This window comes from Rutilus rutilus, assembly GCF_951802725.1.
Source record: "Rutilus rutilus genome assembly, chromosome: 19".
Lineage (NCBI taxonomy): Eukaryota > Metazoa > Chordata > Actinopteri > Cypriniformes > Leuciscidae > Rutilus > Rutilus rutilus.
This window is the reverse complement of record NC_140232.1, coordinates 17366665-17384046: the sequence shown is the minus strand read 5'-3', so window position 1 is coordinate 17384046 and position 17382 is coordinate 17366665. Positions and strand designations below refer to the sequence as shown.

Here is a 17382-nt window from a genome sequence, read left to right as displayed (position 1 = left end):
TCTTGCTTTGACTTTCAACAACTGCGGTTGAACTCAAACCCACGGGCCCCAAGAGTTGTCGGGTCTTAGATGCAGTATGGCTTGAGGGGCCGATCTCCAATGCTGTGTCAGGGCTTTTTCTCCAGTTGTCGTTTCACTTTTATAGCTTCCTTGAAATATCTTTAAAAGAGGAGCTATGAGCTAAAGAAAACTGCTTTAAAACATTAGGGTGTAAATCTCTTTTAATACTACAGAACCCTGTGTTAATGCTGCCTTCAGAAACCACTCACCATATTTCTCTCCTTCTCTTTCCCTGTTTTTTTTTCCTCGCAGCTCTCCGCTCATTACATATGATGTGGAACTGAAAGACCACATCTTCAAATTCTGCACAACTAAAAGTGTTTTTCAGATACACCACGTGAACTCGGGCCAAAAGGCCAAAAAGTCTTCCTGTTTGGCTCTCAAGCTGCTCGTTTGTCTTTCTCTCACCGGTCAGAAAGACGTAACATTTCAATTACGAAAAACAGAAATACTTCTTTTATAATCTTTGACGAATGTCCACTGAGGTTCATCCGATGGCTGGCAAAAGAGTTTCTTCGCAGCTGCTCGCATGTCTCCCACGGAGGGGAAAAAAAACCCTACATGGGTGGGAGATACTTGGAGTTCTCAAAAAATGATGACGCTTGAGCCTTTTGATTGATCATACATCTCTCCCTGGAGAATGATACAGTTTTTGGGAGACATTAAAAACCTGACAGAGAAAAAAATACAGATTCAGTGCAGAGACAGCAGAGGATGGGCCCGTGGTCGGCATCGTGAAAATGTGCTGGAGGAATGCAAGGCCTGTTGGAGCAACAGACGGTGTGTGAAAAGAAATAAAACTTCATGTTTTACCTGTGCTGATGACATCACTAGAAAAGAACAATCGAGCAAAAAAGGAACGTTGGGACGTAGCAAGCAAAAACTTGGTGGAAAAATCAAGGCCAGTTTTTCCTTTTCTTAAACTCTCAGGGCTGCGGTGAGCTTCAACCCTATAATAAAATAATGCACAGCAGTGTGTGTAGTGGATCTCTGTTTGAAAAATACTTGTGGAGCAAAAGAAAAACACATGGTGCGTAGTGTGGCACAAAACATATTTCATGCATGACTTTGGAGAATGTTAATAAGGATTAGAAACATACTTCAACTAATGTTCGGGTTCCCTCGTGGGGCCATGACTGATTTTTACTCATGTTTTTCAAATGGGGGAGACATAACATCTGAGGTAAAAGTTAACATTTTTAAAAACAAAAAAAGGTAGAAAACACTTTTAGGGGTATCATTTGTGAGCACGGTACAGAGAAAAGGAATCATTCTTCTCTCTTAATAGCTAATTCTGAGCGGTTCTCTTGCATTCGCTCTCTTTCTGCAGTCTTTATTTCATTAGGATGTCATGTCAGGGGCCCTCAAGTCTCCCTCTGACCCCACACTCCGAGCACGGCTTCTGGTTAATGTTACATCGATATGGCTCTTGTAAAAAAAATGCTTTAACGTAAAATGTATCTTAGGTTTCCAAGGAAAGATGGACCAATTAATCTGATTATAGTCTCAAATCCGACAACATGTGTACGCGTGTATCTAAGCATGTGGGATGCAGATGTGCGGCGCGTATGCGTGCCTGCAAGCGTGTAACCGGCGGATCAGGCCAAAATGTTGAGAGGATACAGCAGCTGCCCTTCCATTGCGAACAGACCGAATGTCAGCTCTGCAAAAAAAAAAAAAAAAAAAAAAACTCTACAGCCTGTCAGATACAGAAACATCAGCACTACTTGAAAACCACGAAGCAAATACGCCACCAGGCTCAGCCACTTTGTTAAAAAGGCAAACACCCACACCACAATGACAGAGAGGGTGTCTTTTTTACAGCGCATGTGTCCGTGTGAGAGCATCATATGGCTTGTGGGAGTATTTTTCAAAATTAGGTTGCAGATTTGTTGCGGGCAAAACAATGCTAAATGTAAATAATTTACCGCAACCAACCATGTAATCATGTATAGTAATGACAGAACAATAGGGTTTAAATGAGAGGATGAACCTTTCCCCATAGGATATACGTACAATCAAACTAATATTTTGATAAAGCCATCATTTTAATTTTGGCCTGTGCAGTTCAATATTGATACATTTTAATGACTGACTTTTGTTCCATTTTGTACAATAAAGAATTTCGCTACAAATCTGCATCCCAAAGCAAAGCCAGTTGAGATGGTTCATTGTGACTGAATCCACTCTTGTTCGTCACATGTACTCAGCAACTATATGCAAATACAGCCCACATGTGAGTGACAGACAGCTGCCCTGAGACTGGGAAATAACGACAGGAAAAAGCCATGAAAGGGATACAGAAGTGAAATCATAAACCTCTGTCTGAGCCTTCATGCTCCATTTGATATCATAACACTAAAGCACTTAACACTTCAGAGCAGATCATTTGTTCTTCTCCGCTTACATCACTGGGTCCAACGTTACGGATGATGTGTTTGCTGAGCTCTCTTTTTGAAAACTATGACACATTACTGACCTTGCTTTGATTGTGCTTTGCTAATAGTATGTAAATTGGTTGGGAGAGCATCTTATCTAGACCAGTCATTCTCAAGTGGTGTTTTGTGACCCATGTCTATTCGGATGTATTAGAATGAAGGGGAACAAACAATGCTAAAATACAAATTAATGATGAATGACAAAATGGGAGAACAGAACAGAAAACAGCAAAATAAGAAGGTGGCACACACTCTCTAAATCAGTGGTTCCCAATTCCAGTCCTCGTGACCCACTGCTCTGCACATTTTGTAGGTCTCTCTTATCTGACACACTCAGTTCAGTTCATGGAGTCTCTCCTAATGAGCTGATGATCTGGTTCAGGTGTGTTAAATAAGGGAGACATACAAAATGTGCAGAGCAGTGGGTCACGAGGACTGGAATTGGGAACCACTGCTCTAAAGCATTTCCAAAAGATGTATTCACATGACACTGCACTAAATTGTTGTAGCAGAATCAAATGCTAAATGTAATGTTGCCAACCTACAGCGCCATCTTTTAAACAGCGTCCATCTTTTAAGCAGAATCTTTTAAGCAAGCCATTTTCAGGATTCGTTGAACAACTTGCTCGGTTTTAGCATAAGTCCCAGTACAAATTTACTGATAAATCCTTGTTTTACCTTGTTTATTCGCCGCCGAATTAAAACAAATAATAATAATTGCGACTTTTATCTTGCAATTCTGACTTTTTTTTTCGGAGAATTGCATGATATAAACTCGCAATTGTGAGTTATAAAGTCAGATTTGCGTGATATAAACTCGCAATTGCGAGTTATAGAGAATTCAGTCAGAATTGTGAGATAGAAACTCGCAATTTTGAGAAAAGAAGTCAAAATTCCGAGATATCACGCAATTCTTTGGTTTAGCTCCTGGGTATTTAACGGAACTTCTATCGCCCAACAATCCATCGCGCTCTTTAAGATCACTAAATTCGAGGCTTCTGGTCATTCCTAGGATATCTAAGTCCACTAAAGGAGGGAGGGCGTTTTCACATTTAGCTCCTAAACTCTGGAATGGCCTTCCTGATATTGTTCGAGGCTCAGACTCGCTGTCCCAGTTTAAAACTAGATTAAAGACGCATCTCTTTAGCCAAACATTCACATAATACTTACCTTTTATACTACAGTTGAATCAGATTGAATGCATTAATATTATGAACAGCAGCTACGCTAATTTTTTCCCATCGCCAGTCCCGAGGTAAATACAGATCGTCAGCTCCAGTTTGTATCCAGCCTCCCATGGAAACTACAGATGCCCCAACACCCGTGCAGAGACGACTCGACGCCTGTGAAGAGACGACTCGACGCTGGCGATATGTTTATGCCCTAAATTAATACATGATTAACTAACTGTATGTACATTTCTGAAATGCACTTTCTGTAAAGCTGCTTTGAAACAATATGTATTGTGAAAAGCGCTATACAAATAAATTTGAATTGAATTGAATTCTGACTTTATAACTCGCAATTGCATGTTTATATCTCGGAATTCTGAGATTGAGTTTCTGAGAGAATGGAGAAAAGAGTGCTGGATTGAGTAGAATATTTATCAACAAACCACTGGAAATGCTCTCATTTGACAGCGATGAAGAAGGTCGTTAGAAAGTTTGGCACATGCATGTGAAACTTGAACGACCAAAACAGTATCAAAGCATTAACAGAGCAAAAAAAGCATTTAAGATGTTGAGTTATTGGACATGTACCTTGGAGTACTTTGGAGTATTAAATACTATGGTATCAATGGATTGAATGCCCTGGATATAATATTTGAGAAATAAATCATTAAATCATTATTTTGTCACAGATACCAAACCCTCTGTATACTAATAAATCCGCCAACCCATAGCCTCAAAACTAATAGGAATGCTCTATAAAATGAAATCTCATTTCTGTATTTGAATACAGTCTGCTTTTATTCCACACCATATTTGAATGTGTATTATTTTAGATATTATGTAACCTAATGTATAACACTATATTTTAATCCTTTAACTCGAGTACTTATGCAAACGAGGATGAATGTGACAGTAAATTGTTTGGATTGTAGCAGACTGTTCATCTCACAGATGGAGATGTTTTTGGGTGCGTGGGGTGTTCAGGCTTTGCCCTCAGGTGGTTTGGCACCGTGTCCCACCACTACAGAGCAGAAGAAGGAGGGCAGAGAGGAGTCTGGCGCACGGTGTGATGTGGAGCTGGAGGTCAGGGCTCTGCCGCCTCTCCAGCTGAGCACCAAGCGCCACACACCGGCTCTGGTTTCATGTTCTGGGCCGGGGGTCAGGATCGCTTTCCCCCTGCTAACTGCAGGGGCAGGGGCCGCTCCTCACGCCTGACAACAGACAGACGCCCACCTCGGGAGGGGGGAATGGACTTATTCACTCACTCCCGAGAAAAAACAACAGAAGCAGGGAAGCCAGGAGAAGAGATGGATTGGTCTGAGATGGAGAACAAGTTTGAGGCCATAACAGAAATGTTTGACTCCAAAGCCAATCTTTTTAGGGGCAAAAAATGCAAAAGTCAGGTCTATCTATTTTCCATATGTGACTCAAGTGAGTTTAGCTATGTTTCTCAACCAGTCCTTACTGCTGAATAAGCAATTCTAAGGTTCAGTGTTTCTTCGAAAACACTATTATGTCTGAACAGCATGTTTGTGTTTGTGGTTATGAATCCTGCCAAAAAAAGATGGGCATCGGGGGGACTGGTAAAAAGTGTACAGTCAAAACAACAGCATTCTCAAGGTAAAACAATAAAGTGAATGCATTGTTTGACACTAAAACAAAGAACATGTAATATCTCAATATTAATCAGACAATATATTAGGTTTTTTGGTATCGCTCGTAAGTAAACAAAGACACATGAGTCTTCATTAAAATGGCACTATGGAATAAATCATTTTCCTTTATTCGATTTTCAGAAATCCTCAATATTTCATTCCCTCATCCACCTTTTTTTAGACTAGCAGATCATTTTGCTGCACTTGTGAGTCGTGGAAATTTCCAGGAAGATGTATTATGGCTCTTTTCAGAGAAATATTAGCATCCAGAAGGATAGCGGAGAGAGGGGGGTGGGGGTTAGGGTGGGTGAGGAGGAAAAAGGCACAGACGATCAGTATTATACTTTTAGGAATCTTTTTTCTTTCTTTTTTTGGGCTCACAAAGGTTGCATCCCTGCATAAAAAAGCAAGAAGAGACCTGACCTAAATATGACATCACAACGTCCTCGGCTGAAACCTTCTCTAAAACAAAACTGTTAAAATTATAAAAAGAAAACTATTTTTATCTGTTCTGCTTCATATAAAATTGGTTCAATACAATATATATAATCATTTTTACAATGCAAGTGAATAGGGCCAATTCTCACAGGATAAAAAAAAAAAAAAAAAATGTAAAGCATATCATTTTACAAAAGCTTTTATATAAATTGTTCTGTTGATATACTAGTCTTGTATTTTATTTTAGCTGTAGTTGATCTTGAATTTGTTCTTGTCATTATTAAGGTTTACTGGCTATACTTTTGAAACAGAGAGAGCTTTTACAATGCTTAAACATTGGCCCTATTTAATTTCCTTGGCAAGTGCCTCACTACGATTTTTCTCCCGTTTATTTGTTCTTTTTTAAGAAAAGGAGGGACAAGCAGCTTTGTAGATCTCAACATCATGCCGCAAATATTGTCAACCAATCTCAACTTGCACTGAACCCAGAATATTCCTTTAATTCCAATGAGTGTGAAATTAAAACTGTGTGTTTAACTCCTCGGAATCTTCTGACAGAGGATTATTAAAATTTTGAAACATCTGCAATCCAGTTAGCTGCTTTTTCCTGTCATTCCATTCTCTATCACTGTGCCTCTCATTGACTCCGCCTAACATCCAAATATTTCCACTCTCCACTTTTTGAAGCCGCCATGGGTCTTTTGACCTCCAGCACAAATCATTTTAGCTGCTTGCGGGGGGCTCGCAGTCCCATGGAGGTATGGAAATACGATCCCCCCCATCTCCTGCTCACGTTTGTTTTCCTTGGTCCAGTCAGCGATGGGCCGATCAGCGGTGATCCCCATCGCAACAGAAGATCAGGACCGTGGGTGGGGAAACAGGAGGTCTTGCTGGTTGGAACGCTGTTTTGTTCAGTTTACTTTAACCTGCCTCCTACTTCAGCTTCCCCACAACCCTGAGAGGGAGATTAGGAATATTTAGACCGCTACATTTAGGATTCAGGATTTCGTCCCGGATACACACACACACACACTGAGCAATGACACTCCTTCTCTGATGCACAGCTTATTTCTTTTACTTCAAGCAAACTTTCTGAATAACAGTTTAGACATTGTAGTACAATTCTGAATTCTTCTCTAAAATCTTCAGTGATAAGTGAGCGATCTTGAGCATTTTGTCACATAACTTAAAAATGTCCTTCATACATAAACAGATCTCAATAGGTCCAGAAAAATATTTCATAGACTCAATTAACGAAATACATTTTTAAGGGTCAAATCAGTTAGAAAAAGCTTCTTAAAGTAACAACGACACCTTTTTTATATATATTTTTTTATTAGTTAAGATAGATAAGATCATTTTTGTTCTTTTGTTCAATTTCTGGGGAAAACACCTCCTAATAGGATAAAGCCATTTAATTTTCATGCACCAATGAAAGACACATATAAACCACGACTCATATTTTCATATACAAGAGGTCAATGAGGTTTTAGAAATCAGCTTCTGTTTTCATGGTTTTGAGCAGAAGCTTACAATGAGGCATTTAATGGGGCATTCAATGAGTTAATGGGGCCAATATCTGAAGGATTTAAAAGCATACATTTAAAGCTTATAATTTTTATAAAAGCACTGACTGCCTGTAAAAAATTATATGATCAATAAGTTATGATAACATGTTTTTACATTGCTTTAACTTATCAAATTAAGTTAAGCAATTTTCAACTTTATACAAGATTCAACCCATTTTTTAAAAGTCAGTTTAATGTAATTTAAGTTGAATGACTTAAACATCCAAGTTGATTGTACTTAAATATTTAAAGTGGGAGAGAGGCCGCACTATGCTTAAATATATTTTTATTTTTATTTGCACAGACGCGTTTAGAAGGCACGCGCCGAAGCGCGTCTGTGAAAATAAAAATAAATATATATTTAAGCACATTGCGGCCTCTCACCCACTTTATGTATTATAATTATCTAGGCCAGCACTCTTAAAGTTGACAAGTATACACATCGAGTGAAGCCTGCTCCTATCCACATTTACTTAAATATTTAAGGCATCAACCTTTTTCCAGTGTGTATAACTTGTATTTTATTTTATTTAACTGTAGAACAAGCAGAACAACTTTACGCTTCTGCTCAAAACCATTGTTTGATCAAAAAAAAAAAAAAAAAAAAAAATTATGATTCCATCAATAATGTTTATTGTTTCAACCACACAAAGCATTTTAGCCAACCAAAACGCAAACTGTCATGTTCACCTTCAAACATCAGTAGTGCTGTATGGTAGGGATTCAATTGCTAGCCAGAGTGACGTTTCCAATATTTATGTTTAATTTTCCTGAAAAGTCCGTCCAAGTACCTTGGTGGTATGACAGCATTCAAGATCGTTCTAACTGCTACTCTTCTCTTTCCCTTTGTAACGAAAATGAAGAAATATCACAATCTGGCTTTAGAACTGTGGTCGCAAGGAGGAAGGTAATTGGCTGGTTGAGGTAATCAGATCGTTTCAGAGCATCTGATCTGCAGTCTAACAGACTTCCAACTAGTTGAATGAGTAAATAAAGAACTGTGGGAGCTCCATCCGAAGACAGATTACCTCTAGCTCCAGGAGGGTCCGACCCAGAGAAAGCTTATTCCACGTGAAGGAAAACTGAGCGGGCGCAAAAGACCACAAAGCATCCAGCAAGAACCAGCAAAAGTCATTCTTTCAAATGACCCCTAAAACACCCTGAAATGGGGCCCATACATGGCGAGGCGAGTTTTGACATTTAAAGATTAAAATCTGTCATCATTTACTCACCCTCATGTCGTTCCAAAACTGTGTGACTTTCTTTTGTCTGTGGAACACAAAAGAAGATGTTTTGTAGAATGTTAAAGTCCAAACAAAGTTCTTCAAAGAACACTGAGACAGTCTTTTGTGTTCCACAGAAGAAAGAGCGTCACACGTTTGTATGCACGAGAGGGCAAGTAAAAGTTTGCCATTTTTGGTGAGCATCCTTTGGTACATGAACACCTGCCAGAATTCTTTAATTTGTGCTGAAATGCTACTGAGATATGTTCTATTTATAAACCATCAAGAGCTTTGTACTTTATGAAAATGCATTCCGAACAAGGGTTAAATGGAGGGAGCAAACTGCTTAATGCATGTGCGACTGTGCCTGTCTGCGAGCCTGAGCCCCATAAGATCCCTCTCATGCTCACTTGGCTGTGAGAGAGGGCTCAGAGGGAGGAAGTGGCAGTGGTCCCATTCCAAAGCACTGTCCCATTCCACCTCATTCTTCCCTCTTTTCTCCCTCTGACACAAATAAGAGGATTAGGGCACACAGCTTCCGTCAGTCCCTCCATTCAAGACAATGCGGCAAAGAGCTTAGTAAGATAGCCTTGGATAGCGGAGCAGACCTGTCATTCAAATCAGCTAGTACTATGGCTGTTGGGAGGCTAATCTCATTAGGATATGAAAAAAGAAAGAGAGGGAGAGACAGAGTCTGAAAGTCCAAGATGAGATTTGATTATCATCCTCATAACTCGCATCTAAGACATGCGCCAAGCTTAAATCTTCTTGTCTATGACAAGACAGTTGAAACACTCTCGCAAGACAACTTAATAGTCCAGGATTATTTTGGAGGATGCGGAGACTTTGAAAGACACCAATAATTGTTATATCACTGGATTATGTCGCTGCTGGTTTTGCATTCATGAATTCTAGTTTATTTCCAGCTTTATTTTAATGATGTAGGTTATTTCGCGAACTCAAGATTCAAAACCCACTTGCGTAATGTCTTCATGGATAGGTAGAATGTGTTAGGTGGAGATAGTGATGCCCCGTGGCACCACTTACCACCCCAGTGCTAGTGTTTTCTAGCGTATACCTGTGAAAAGCCTGTTTTTAGGAATAACACTGTGGAGACACTGAGCTTCATCACTATGTTGAGAACACTGTGGAATAATGAGCCTATAGCAACATTGAAGAGAAATTATGGAAAGGTGTCATGATTTTGGCTTCTTAGTATTTTTCTTACTAAGATATCCGTTTATTCCCATGAAAAAACACTGTGGCTCAGCATCCCAACCAGTCCAACACAAACACATCTTAAATGCAGCCTTATCTGTTTGTCTGACCAATGGTTGACGAGGGGAGTGTTCCTGACATTATTTCTGCAATTTTGTTTGGTGATGTTATAGTGGTGATAAAAAATTACACACAGATTGATTATTCAATTCGGGATAATGAACCAATGTTTAAAATTGTACGTTAGAAATGTCTTAATAAATTAGTGGGTAACACTTTACAATAAGGTTCATTAGTTACCATTATGTATTAACTAACATGAACTAACCATGAGCAATACATTTGTTACAGTATTTATTAATCTTTGTTAACATTAGTTAATAAAAATAAAGCTGTTCATTGTTTGCTCATGTTAGTTCACGGTGCATTAACTAATGTTAACAAGATTTTAATAAGGTATTAGTAAATGTTGAAATTAACATTAACAAATATTAATAAATGCTGTATAAGTGCAGTTTGTTATTAGTTCATGCAAACTAATGTAGTTAACTAACGTAAACGAACCTTACTGTAAAGTGTTTATTGTAAAATATTTAATTTAGTTTTAGTAGTTTCATGAGATGAATAATATATCCTCATTATGATGCTATAGTAACATCCATCAAAAATGTTAGCTTATTTGTACCAATTATTATATAAATATATATATATATATAAATAATAAGGCAAATTTGAAATATGTATGTAAATACATAAATATAAACATTAATATATGCAGTTGAAGTATTTAATAATTTGATCAAATGGATTAATAATTCAGTTTAGGTAAAAACACAACTTTTAAAAATCATAGTCAAGCTTTAAAAATCCTTAAGTGTGTCAACAAAACATCAGTGTTTCGAGGTCAGTTCAAATAAATGATAACTAGTGTTCGAGACGACATTTTCATATTATCACATAATGCAAAGAATGGCTCAAGAAATATAGCTTCTGCTTGAACTGTATTTATAATAGCAAAATAAATATCCTTTAAAGTTGTCTCTGGCTGGCACATTAAACATAGACATATAGCACACATCGTTTCTATGGTTAAATACTATCACAGCTGTGGAGTTACATGTCAAGGACATTTACTAACACATCTAAAAGAGAAGAGACCTGTATAGAGAAAACTAAATAATCTATTCCATGAATGAATTTAAAAGCAAAACCCAGCCATCTAACGCTCCCCTCTACACCAGAATAACATCCCGTTAGGTCAAAGCGTTAAACGTCTGGTGGTGGGGTATGTGTGTGGCACAAGTCGAGATGACAGATGATTGCATCATTCTAATGCTGCCAGGAGAGGCTGGGCTAATGTTGACACAAAACCTAATACTTCCTTGCAGAGGAACAGGCTGGCTCAGGCTCGGCCTCATCCCAGAGCAGGGCGCTATACAAGGGCCTTCAATACTGCAAGCAAAAAAAAAAACCTGAACGCTGCAGGATTAGGACCCGGCGTCCTCGCTTCTCTAAACGTGCGATACCTTTTCTCACACTTTCATTAAAGCAGCTTTCATTTTTATATTTATACAACTAGCGAAACAAGTATTCAAGAACATTACAAATCATTTGAAACAATGATAATATGGGAGAGTAAAGGCATTCTGGGTTAAAACACGATGTCAGGGTGTATTGGGAGGGTGTATACGGCTCCAGTCATGTAGAAAACACACTGCAAGGACCAAAATCCACTCATGTCAGCGGGAATATGGCATCCTGCTCGCAAAGCAGAGCTAATTAAAAAACAACACATCGCAGGAGGATGCCCCCACGGTGCTAAAATAGAACTATCAGCACACCAGGGGATCGTCCACAACTTCCTACTTTGAGCAAATTATCCCTGGACCAAGACTAACAACAGACTTGAGCCAGGTTCCACTGACAAGGGCCAAAGGGGAACATTCAAACAATTCAGCATTCAAATAATGCAGTATACTGTTAAATAACAGTCTAGCCTATCTTGCACACACACTGAGTGCACACACATCCTACTCCCCTTGCATGTGGTACAGAAATCCTAATGTCTATTTGAGAATAATTCAATTCACGAGTTATACAGCCACAAAAGCCATCTTTGCCGAAAACTTCTTCTGCCTACATGCGTTTTAAACAACATTAAAATAAAACTTAGCCTAATTAAAAAAGTGTTTACAGTTTTTCTGATTTTAAAAGTTAATGTTCTGATAACAAAAGATAAAAGATTCCAAACTTTGGAATGAGAGATTGAATAGTCTGTATTATAGTCTAATTTAGAGAATTAATAATAGTCTATTGAGGTTATTTAACATTTATTTTCCTGTCTCATTTGAGCAAGCAAGCAAAAAAAAAAAAAAAAAAAAAAAAAAAGAGAAGGAAATGTAAACAATAGTGCAGGCTGCTGGCTATATATTGTAGACTAGTGGCGTTGCAATTCAAATGAATTCCGATGAATTTACAATACAGTAGCCTAACGAGAATTCCCAATAATAGCTTGAAAACACAATTATATTTCCATAACCTGTGCCTTTAATTGGCACTAACGCAAAGGTCTGCTGAGCCATTTAAAGAACATTATATGCAGATCGTAATTCCAAAGCTAATCCTCTAATAACGAAAGGCTGTTATTCCAAGTTACTCTTGAGCTACAGCGAGGTGAAATTTCCGCGCCAAAACAAGCTATAAATTCCCGCCGGTAAGCTTGTGCTGTAAATAGCTGACAGAGAGGTGTGAATATGAACGTTTGCCCAACGTCGTGATTTACGGTTCCAATGATTATAGGGCATGAATCAATTGATGCTAGCATGTCATTAGGCGGAGTTCCACCAGTAACGGCCAAAGGCTTCAACTTGGAGCCACGGGCGCTTTGCGGGGTTGACAAGTACAACCTAAATGAACGTCATAAAAGTCAAAAAGGTGCCAATTACATCTACTAAGTGGCCTGCCATTGAGAAATAAATAAACAAATATTACTGCTAGCTACCTTTGTAGCACGCGCGTGAAAGGACCTCCATTGCAGGTGAATATGCCGGAACGAAACTGCTGTTTGTGAAATGGCAGGTTTTGTAATGCGGGCAAAAAGAGATCAGACAGGAAAATATGATTTACACTAACCTAACATCTGACTGACATCCAGTCTTAGAAATCATAACAGAGTTAAGATTACAAAAAGAAAAAGAATTAAAAAAAGGAGAGAACTCCAAAGACAAGCAGCCTATAGGCTGAATCTAAACAGCCCTTCTATAGATAATATACTCAGAAAACCTCTTTCCCATGTTTGGCATGTCTTGCGCTAGCTGCCGTCTCCAGGGTAATGGAATATAAGACCAAAGCTATGAAATTAATTTGGTTAACACTAACTCTTCACGGTCAACCTGGAAAAATCGGCGACTATTAAAGTCAGGCGGTAGATATGGCCTTTTAATTGTTGCTTGGTGTCCGATAGGGACCTCCCAGTTATCACCATGAGAGAGGGAGCGATATTTCAAAACCCCATGACACAAAAGCTATATAGAGTAGAGACAAACACGGGAAGAAGAAGACATGCAACATAAGGAGCCCTGCGGTCGGTCCACACTCACAGCTTCAGGACCGGGTGAAGATCAACACAGCACTCACACACTGAGCACATTCAAACTATCCCATATCATGACCAGGCCTTCATCATTTTATAGAAAAGATGAATAAGAAGTCCGATTCGAGCAGAATGTAATGGTTGTACACGATGTTAAAATATAGGCCTTTTTTTTTTCTTTTTTTTTTTTAACATTCATGATGGTAGCCTCATGGTTCAAACGCATTCTGTAATAGAACAATAGAAACAACCACGAGTGCATAACACAACAACAACAACAACAACAATAGCCTAATAATACTAATACTAATATATATATATATATATATATATATAATGCTATTATAGGCTACTTATTATTAATAGGCCTAACAACAATTATAAATTACCTTAATAAATTAATGAAAAAATTTGATGAATTAATAAATAAGTAAATAAGTAGGAAAAATAATAGTGCGTTTATTTTCTGCGAGCAGACAAGAAATTAAAGAATATATATATATTCCAGAAATATATAACGCGGAATGTCTCATTTAGGCCTAAATATTTTCTGGCGATTTACCATTGGCATGTAAATAAAGGTAAAATAAAGATAGGCCTACATTAATAATCTGTGGTGACCATCAGCATTAATCTGCGTTAAACAAACCTACTGTGTGAACGACAGGTGATCAAATAATTATGTCGGCCTGGATTAATCGAAATAAACGAAGAAACGACCACTTTAAATGAAATCGCTTAATTTTCATTCCCATTGCGTTGCAAAATATCACAGCCCAGAAGTTCCTTCAAAATCACAGGAGTGACTTGGCCGATCTCAGTTTAGAAATAAGAAAAAAGAACAAGACAACGCAGGAAATACAAACTAAATTCATTAGGCTATTTATAACTATATCTTAAAGGTCTAAAAATATAAGGACTAATCTTCACTGCTCCACAGTACACTTGGTGGCTCAATTGTAAAACTAACACCATTTTAAGACGTTGACAAGTTCAACAAAATCATACCACCAACTCCACCATACAGTCCAACTTTACGAACGGAAAGACTAGAAGAATTAGCTCGTGCGTAAAAAGGAAAATTGTGTCATGTCTTTGCTTGATCACAGTTGAATAAAAAACTAAAGCAATGAACCTGCGCGCGTGTTACACACAGAAAAAAAAAAAAAAAAATCCATGCCCTTACTGTTGGTAGTCATGTTTGCAGTAAAGTTTCCTCTCCCGGAAGTAGCAGCTGGTGGTGAGCGGTTGTTGACACACGGCGCATTGCAAACACTCCTCGTGCCATGAAGACTCGTTGACGCGCATCAGAAAGCGGTCAGATATCGGCCGCTGGCACCCCTCACACACCGCCTGGTGATGGCACTCCGTCCCTGGAGGGCAAAAGCATCATTTTAATAATAACACACTGACTGCATCTGAATTTTTAAAATAAGGATTTATAAATGGGCTACTGAATAGGGGGCTATGAAATATTTTCTAATAGGTTACTATTGCCATATTAAATAATATGTCACGGTAAGAAAACAAAACAAAACAAATGGTGTGTGAATAACTATCAATTTACCACCATACTGTATGTACGATGGGATTTACTATTATTATTATTATAATTATTAATCATCATTATTATATACGCTCGAAATTCAAATAACTTTCAGCCAAAACTAAATATTAAAAAAGTATAGCCCAGGTCTACATGATTGCGACGATTATAGCCATGTGTGATGCAAAATAATTGACAATATAATATTTGTACTTTTTGTTTATATAGCCTACATACAAAAACATTTGGAACAAAAAAACAACAACTATAGAATTATGTAGCAGGTTTTTGTTGTAGTTGTTGCTTGTCTGTCTGTTTGCTTGCTTGTGTGTGTGTGTGTGGGTGTGTGTGTGTGTGTGTGTGTGTGTGTGTGTGTCAATTTAATTAGGCCTGTTTTTATTTTTTACCATAAGCTTTTTATTTATTCGCCAGGATTTAGACGTTCAATTTGTAGTTCAAATGAAGCAGTTATAATAAGATATATTCTATAGGTGTGAGAGTGAGAAATAAGTAACCGTTTGTATCATGAAACTGCCCATTTTGAAGCATGGAAATAAATGCATTACGTTGTGCATAATGTAAGAGAAATGGATGTTTTACATCAGTTGTGTACATGGGGTTATTTTATCTGGGAAATAACTTTGATAATTGGACAGATATGCGGCCGGCCGGTAAAATGCACGACACATGAGGAGGATGCATCCCAGCCGCTTGCATAGCTCGACTGCCACAGTTCCAGTTGTAGTTCTCTTCAACATCTTGTTTTAAAAAAGCATTATACAATTCTCAGAAATGATCTTTTCGTATCCTCCGAATATATACTGAAGACACTGAATCACTTACCCAGCATAACTCCAAGTGTTGCCTGTCCCGACCGCAGCGGATGGTCTTCGATTTTTATACCGTCCAACATCTTTAAATATTCCCACTGTTACGTGCAAGGAAACTCCGTCCTAGTGACTCGGGACCTGTTGTAATATCCATAACAACACATTTGTCAGAGTTGTCCACGCTTTAAATCCCCAAACTACAGCACACAACATCAGTTGATATTACAGAAATCTCAATCTAAGATGGCCAGCTCAAGAAAACTTTTCATTGCAATTGCCACTTGCAAGATTACTATATGCTCTTGATCAAACCTTGGTACAGAAGCACAACAACACATAACTATAAAACTTAAAACACGCACTAAATCACCTGTTAATTACCGGCCGAGTCAGTCTAGACGTTTTCTGCACGAAGCGTAAAGTTTGTATCCCGGCAGTGCGCGCTATCACGAGCTGCAAGGGAAGATCCTCCCTTTCCTACACCGTGCACAAGTCGCCTCGACCCGCAAAACTTTTCAGGAAATTAGTACAAATCCACGAAAATATAAAGGAGATGTCTAAACGTTAACTCTTAAATTAGTGCGCCATTCGGCTCCCTGCAGCTTGAGAAATCTCAAAACTGAGATAGGCTTGAGAGAAAGCACCCTCCCCTTTTGGTCGCGTCACTTTGCAGACTATTGACTGACATAAGGATGCTATTGGTGCGCCAGTGTTCGTGCACTCTGCCGAGTGGAACTAAATGCGTTCCGCCTTCCAAATCGCATTGCCTTCCAAACTAGAGGCGCACAAGGATGGTAAACAACGTTACGAAAACTGTGGTGAAAACAAACGAGTCTGAAAACACAGTCTAATTCAAACTAAAGCTTTGCCTAAAGAAAGAAAGAAAGAAAGAAAGAAAGAAAGAAAGAAAGAAAGAAAGAAAGAAAGAAAGAAAGAAAGAAAGAAAGAAAGAAAGAAAGAAAGAAAGATGTGAAATGCGCGCGACTGTTCTGTCTATAAATGTATTACTTAAAAAAGAAAAATGTTGAGGGCTCAAAATGCTACATTTATACATCTGTGGGAATCAACATCCATATCTGAAGTGATAAAAAAGAGAGAAAGAAAGAGCTGTTAAGTCAATATAGTGTATGTTGAAACAATTTTATGTAGATTCATATTTATAACTTCAAATATGGATGTTGATGCCCCACAGACTATATATAGGCTATGTAGAATATATATATATATATATTTTAAAAGCGGGAATACATTTAGCCTATAGGACAGTCGCGCCTTTTTTTTTTTTTTTTTTTTGACAATATATGATTTGCGTGAACAACTCCTATCAATTTAACGAAATTACGACGCAAAAAAATAAAACAGAAGAAAAAAGCAACATGTATTTTATCTGTTAACAAAACAACATCAATAATAGGCTAACTGTTATTTTTATTGTTCATTATTTTAGTAGCAGAAGTATCCCACACTTTGCATCGCAGCAATGTTCCAATGTGATTCCGATGAATACAGAAGAAAACAAGTCATTTGTATAATCTGTGGCTCTGTTTGCAATTAGCCTACGCGTTATTTCTTTTGTAATTAATCACAATAACGGCAAATTTGTAACATGCGTATTGTAATGTAAAATGTTACTGTTATTGTT

At 38.0% G+C, this 17382-nt stretch overlaps 1 protein-coding gene across 1 annotated transcript in view; it reads right to left on the bottom strand.

Annotated features, from left to right (window-relative positions):
• The window catches only part of lmx1bb (LIM homeobox transcription factor 1, beta b), a 69669-nt gene extending 53303 nt beyond the window's left edge, over positions 1-16366 (bottom strand). The window contains exons 1-3 of the mRNA XM_084389165.1: positions 16111-16366; positions 15754-15878; positions 14551-14737 (exon numbers count right to left, since the gene is read on the bottom strand). Of these exons, the coding sequence (XP_084245291.1) occupies positions 14551-14737; positions 15754-15823 (257 nt within the window). The 5' untranslated portion in view covers positions 15824-15878; positions 16111-16366. The remainder of the gene's footprint in view (positions 1-14550; positions 14738-15753; positions 15879-16110) is intronic.
• Positions 16367-17382: the final 1016 nt, after the last annotated feature.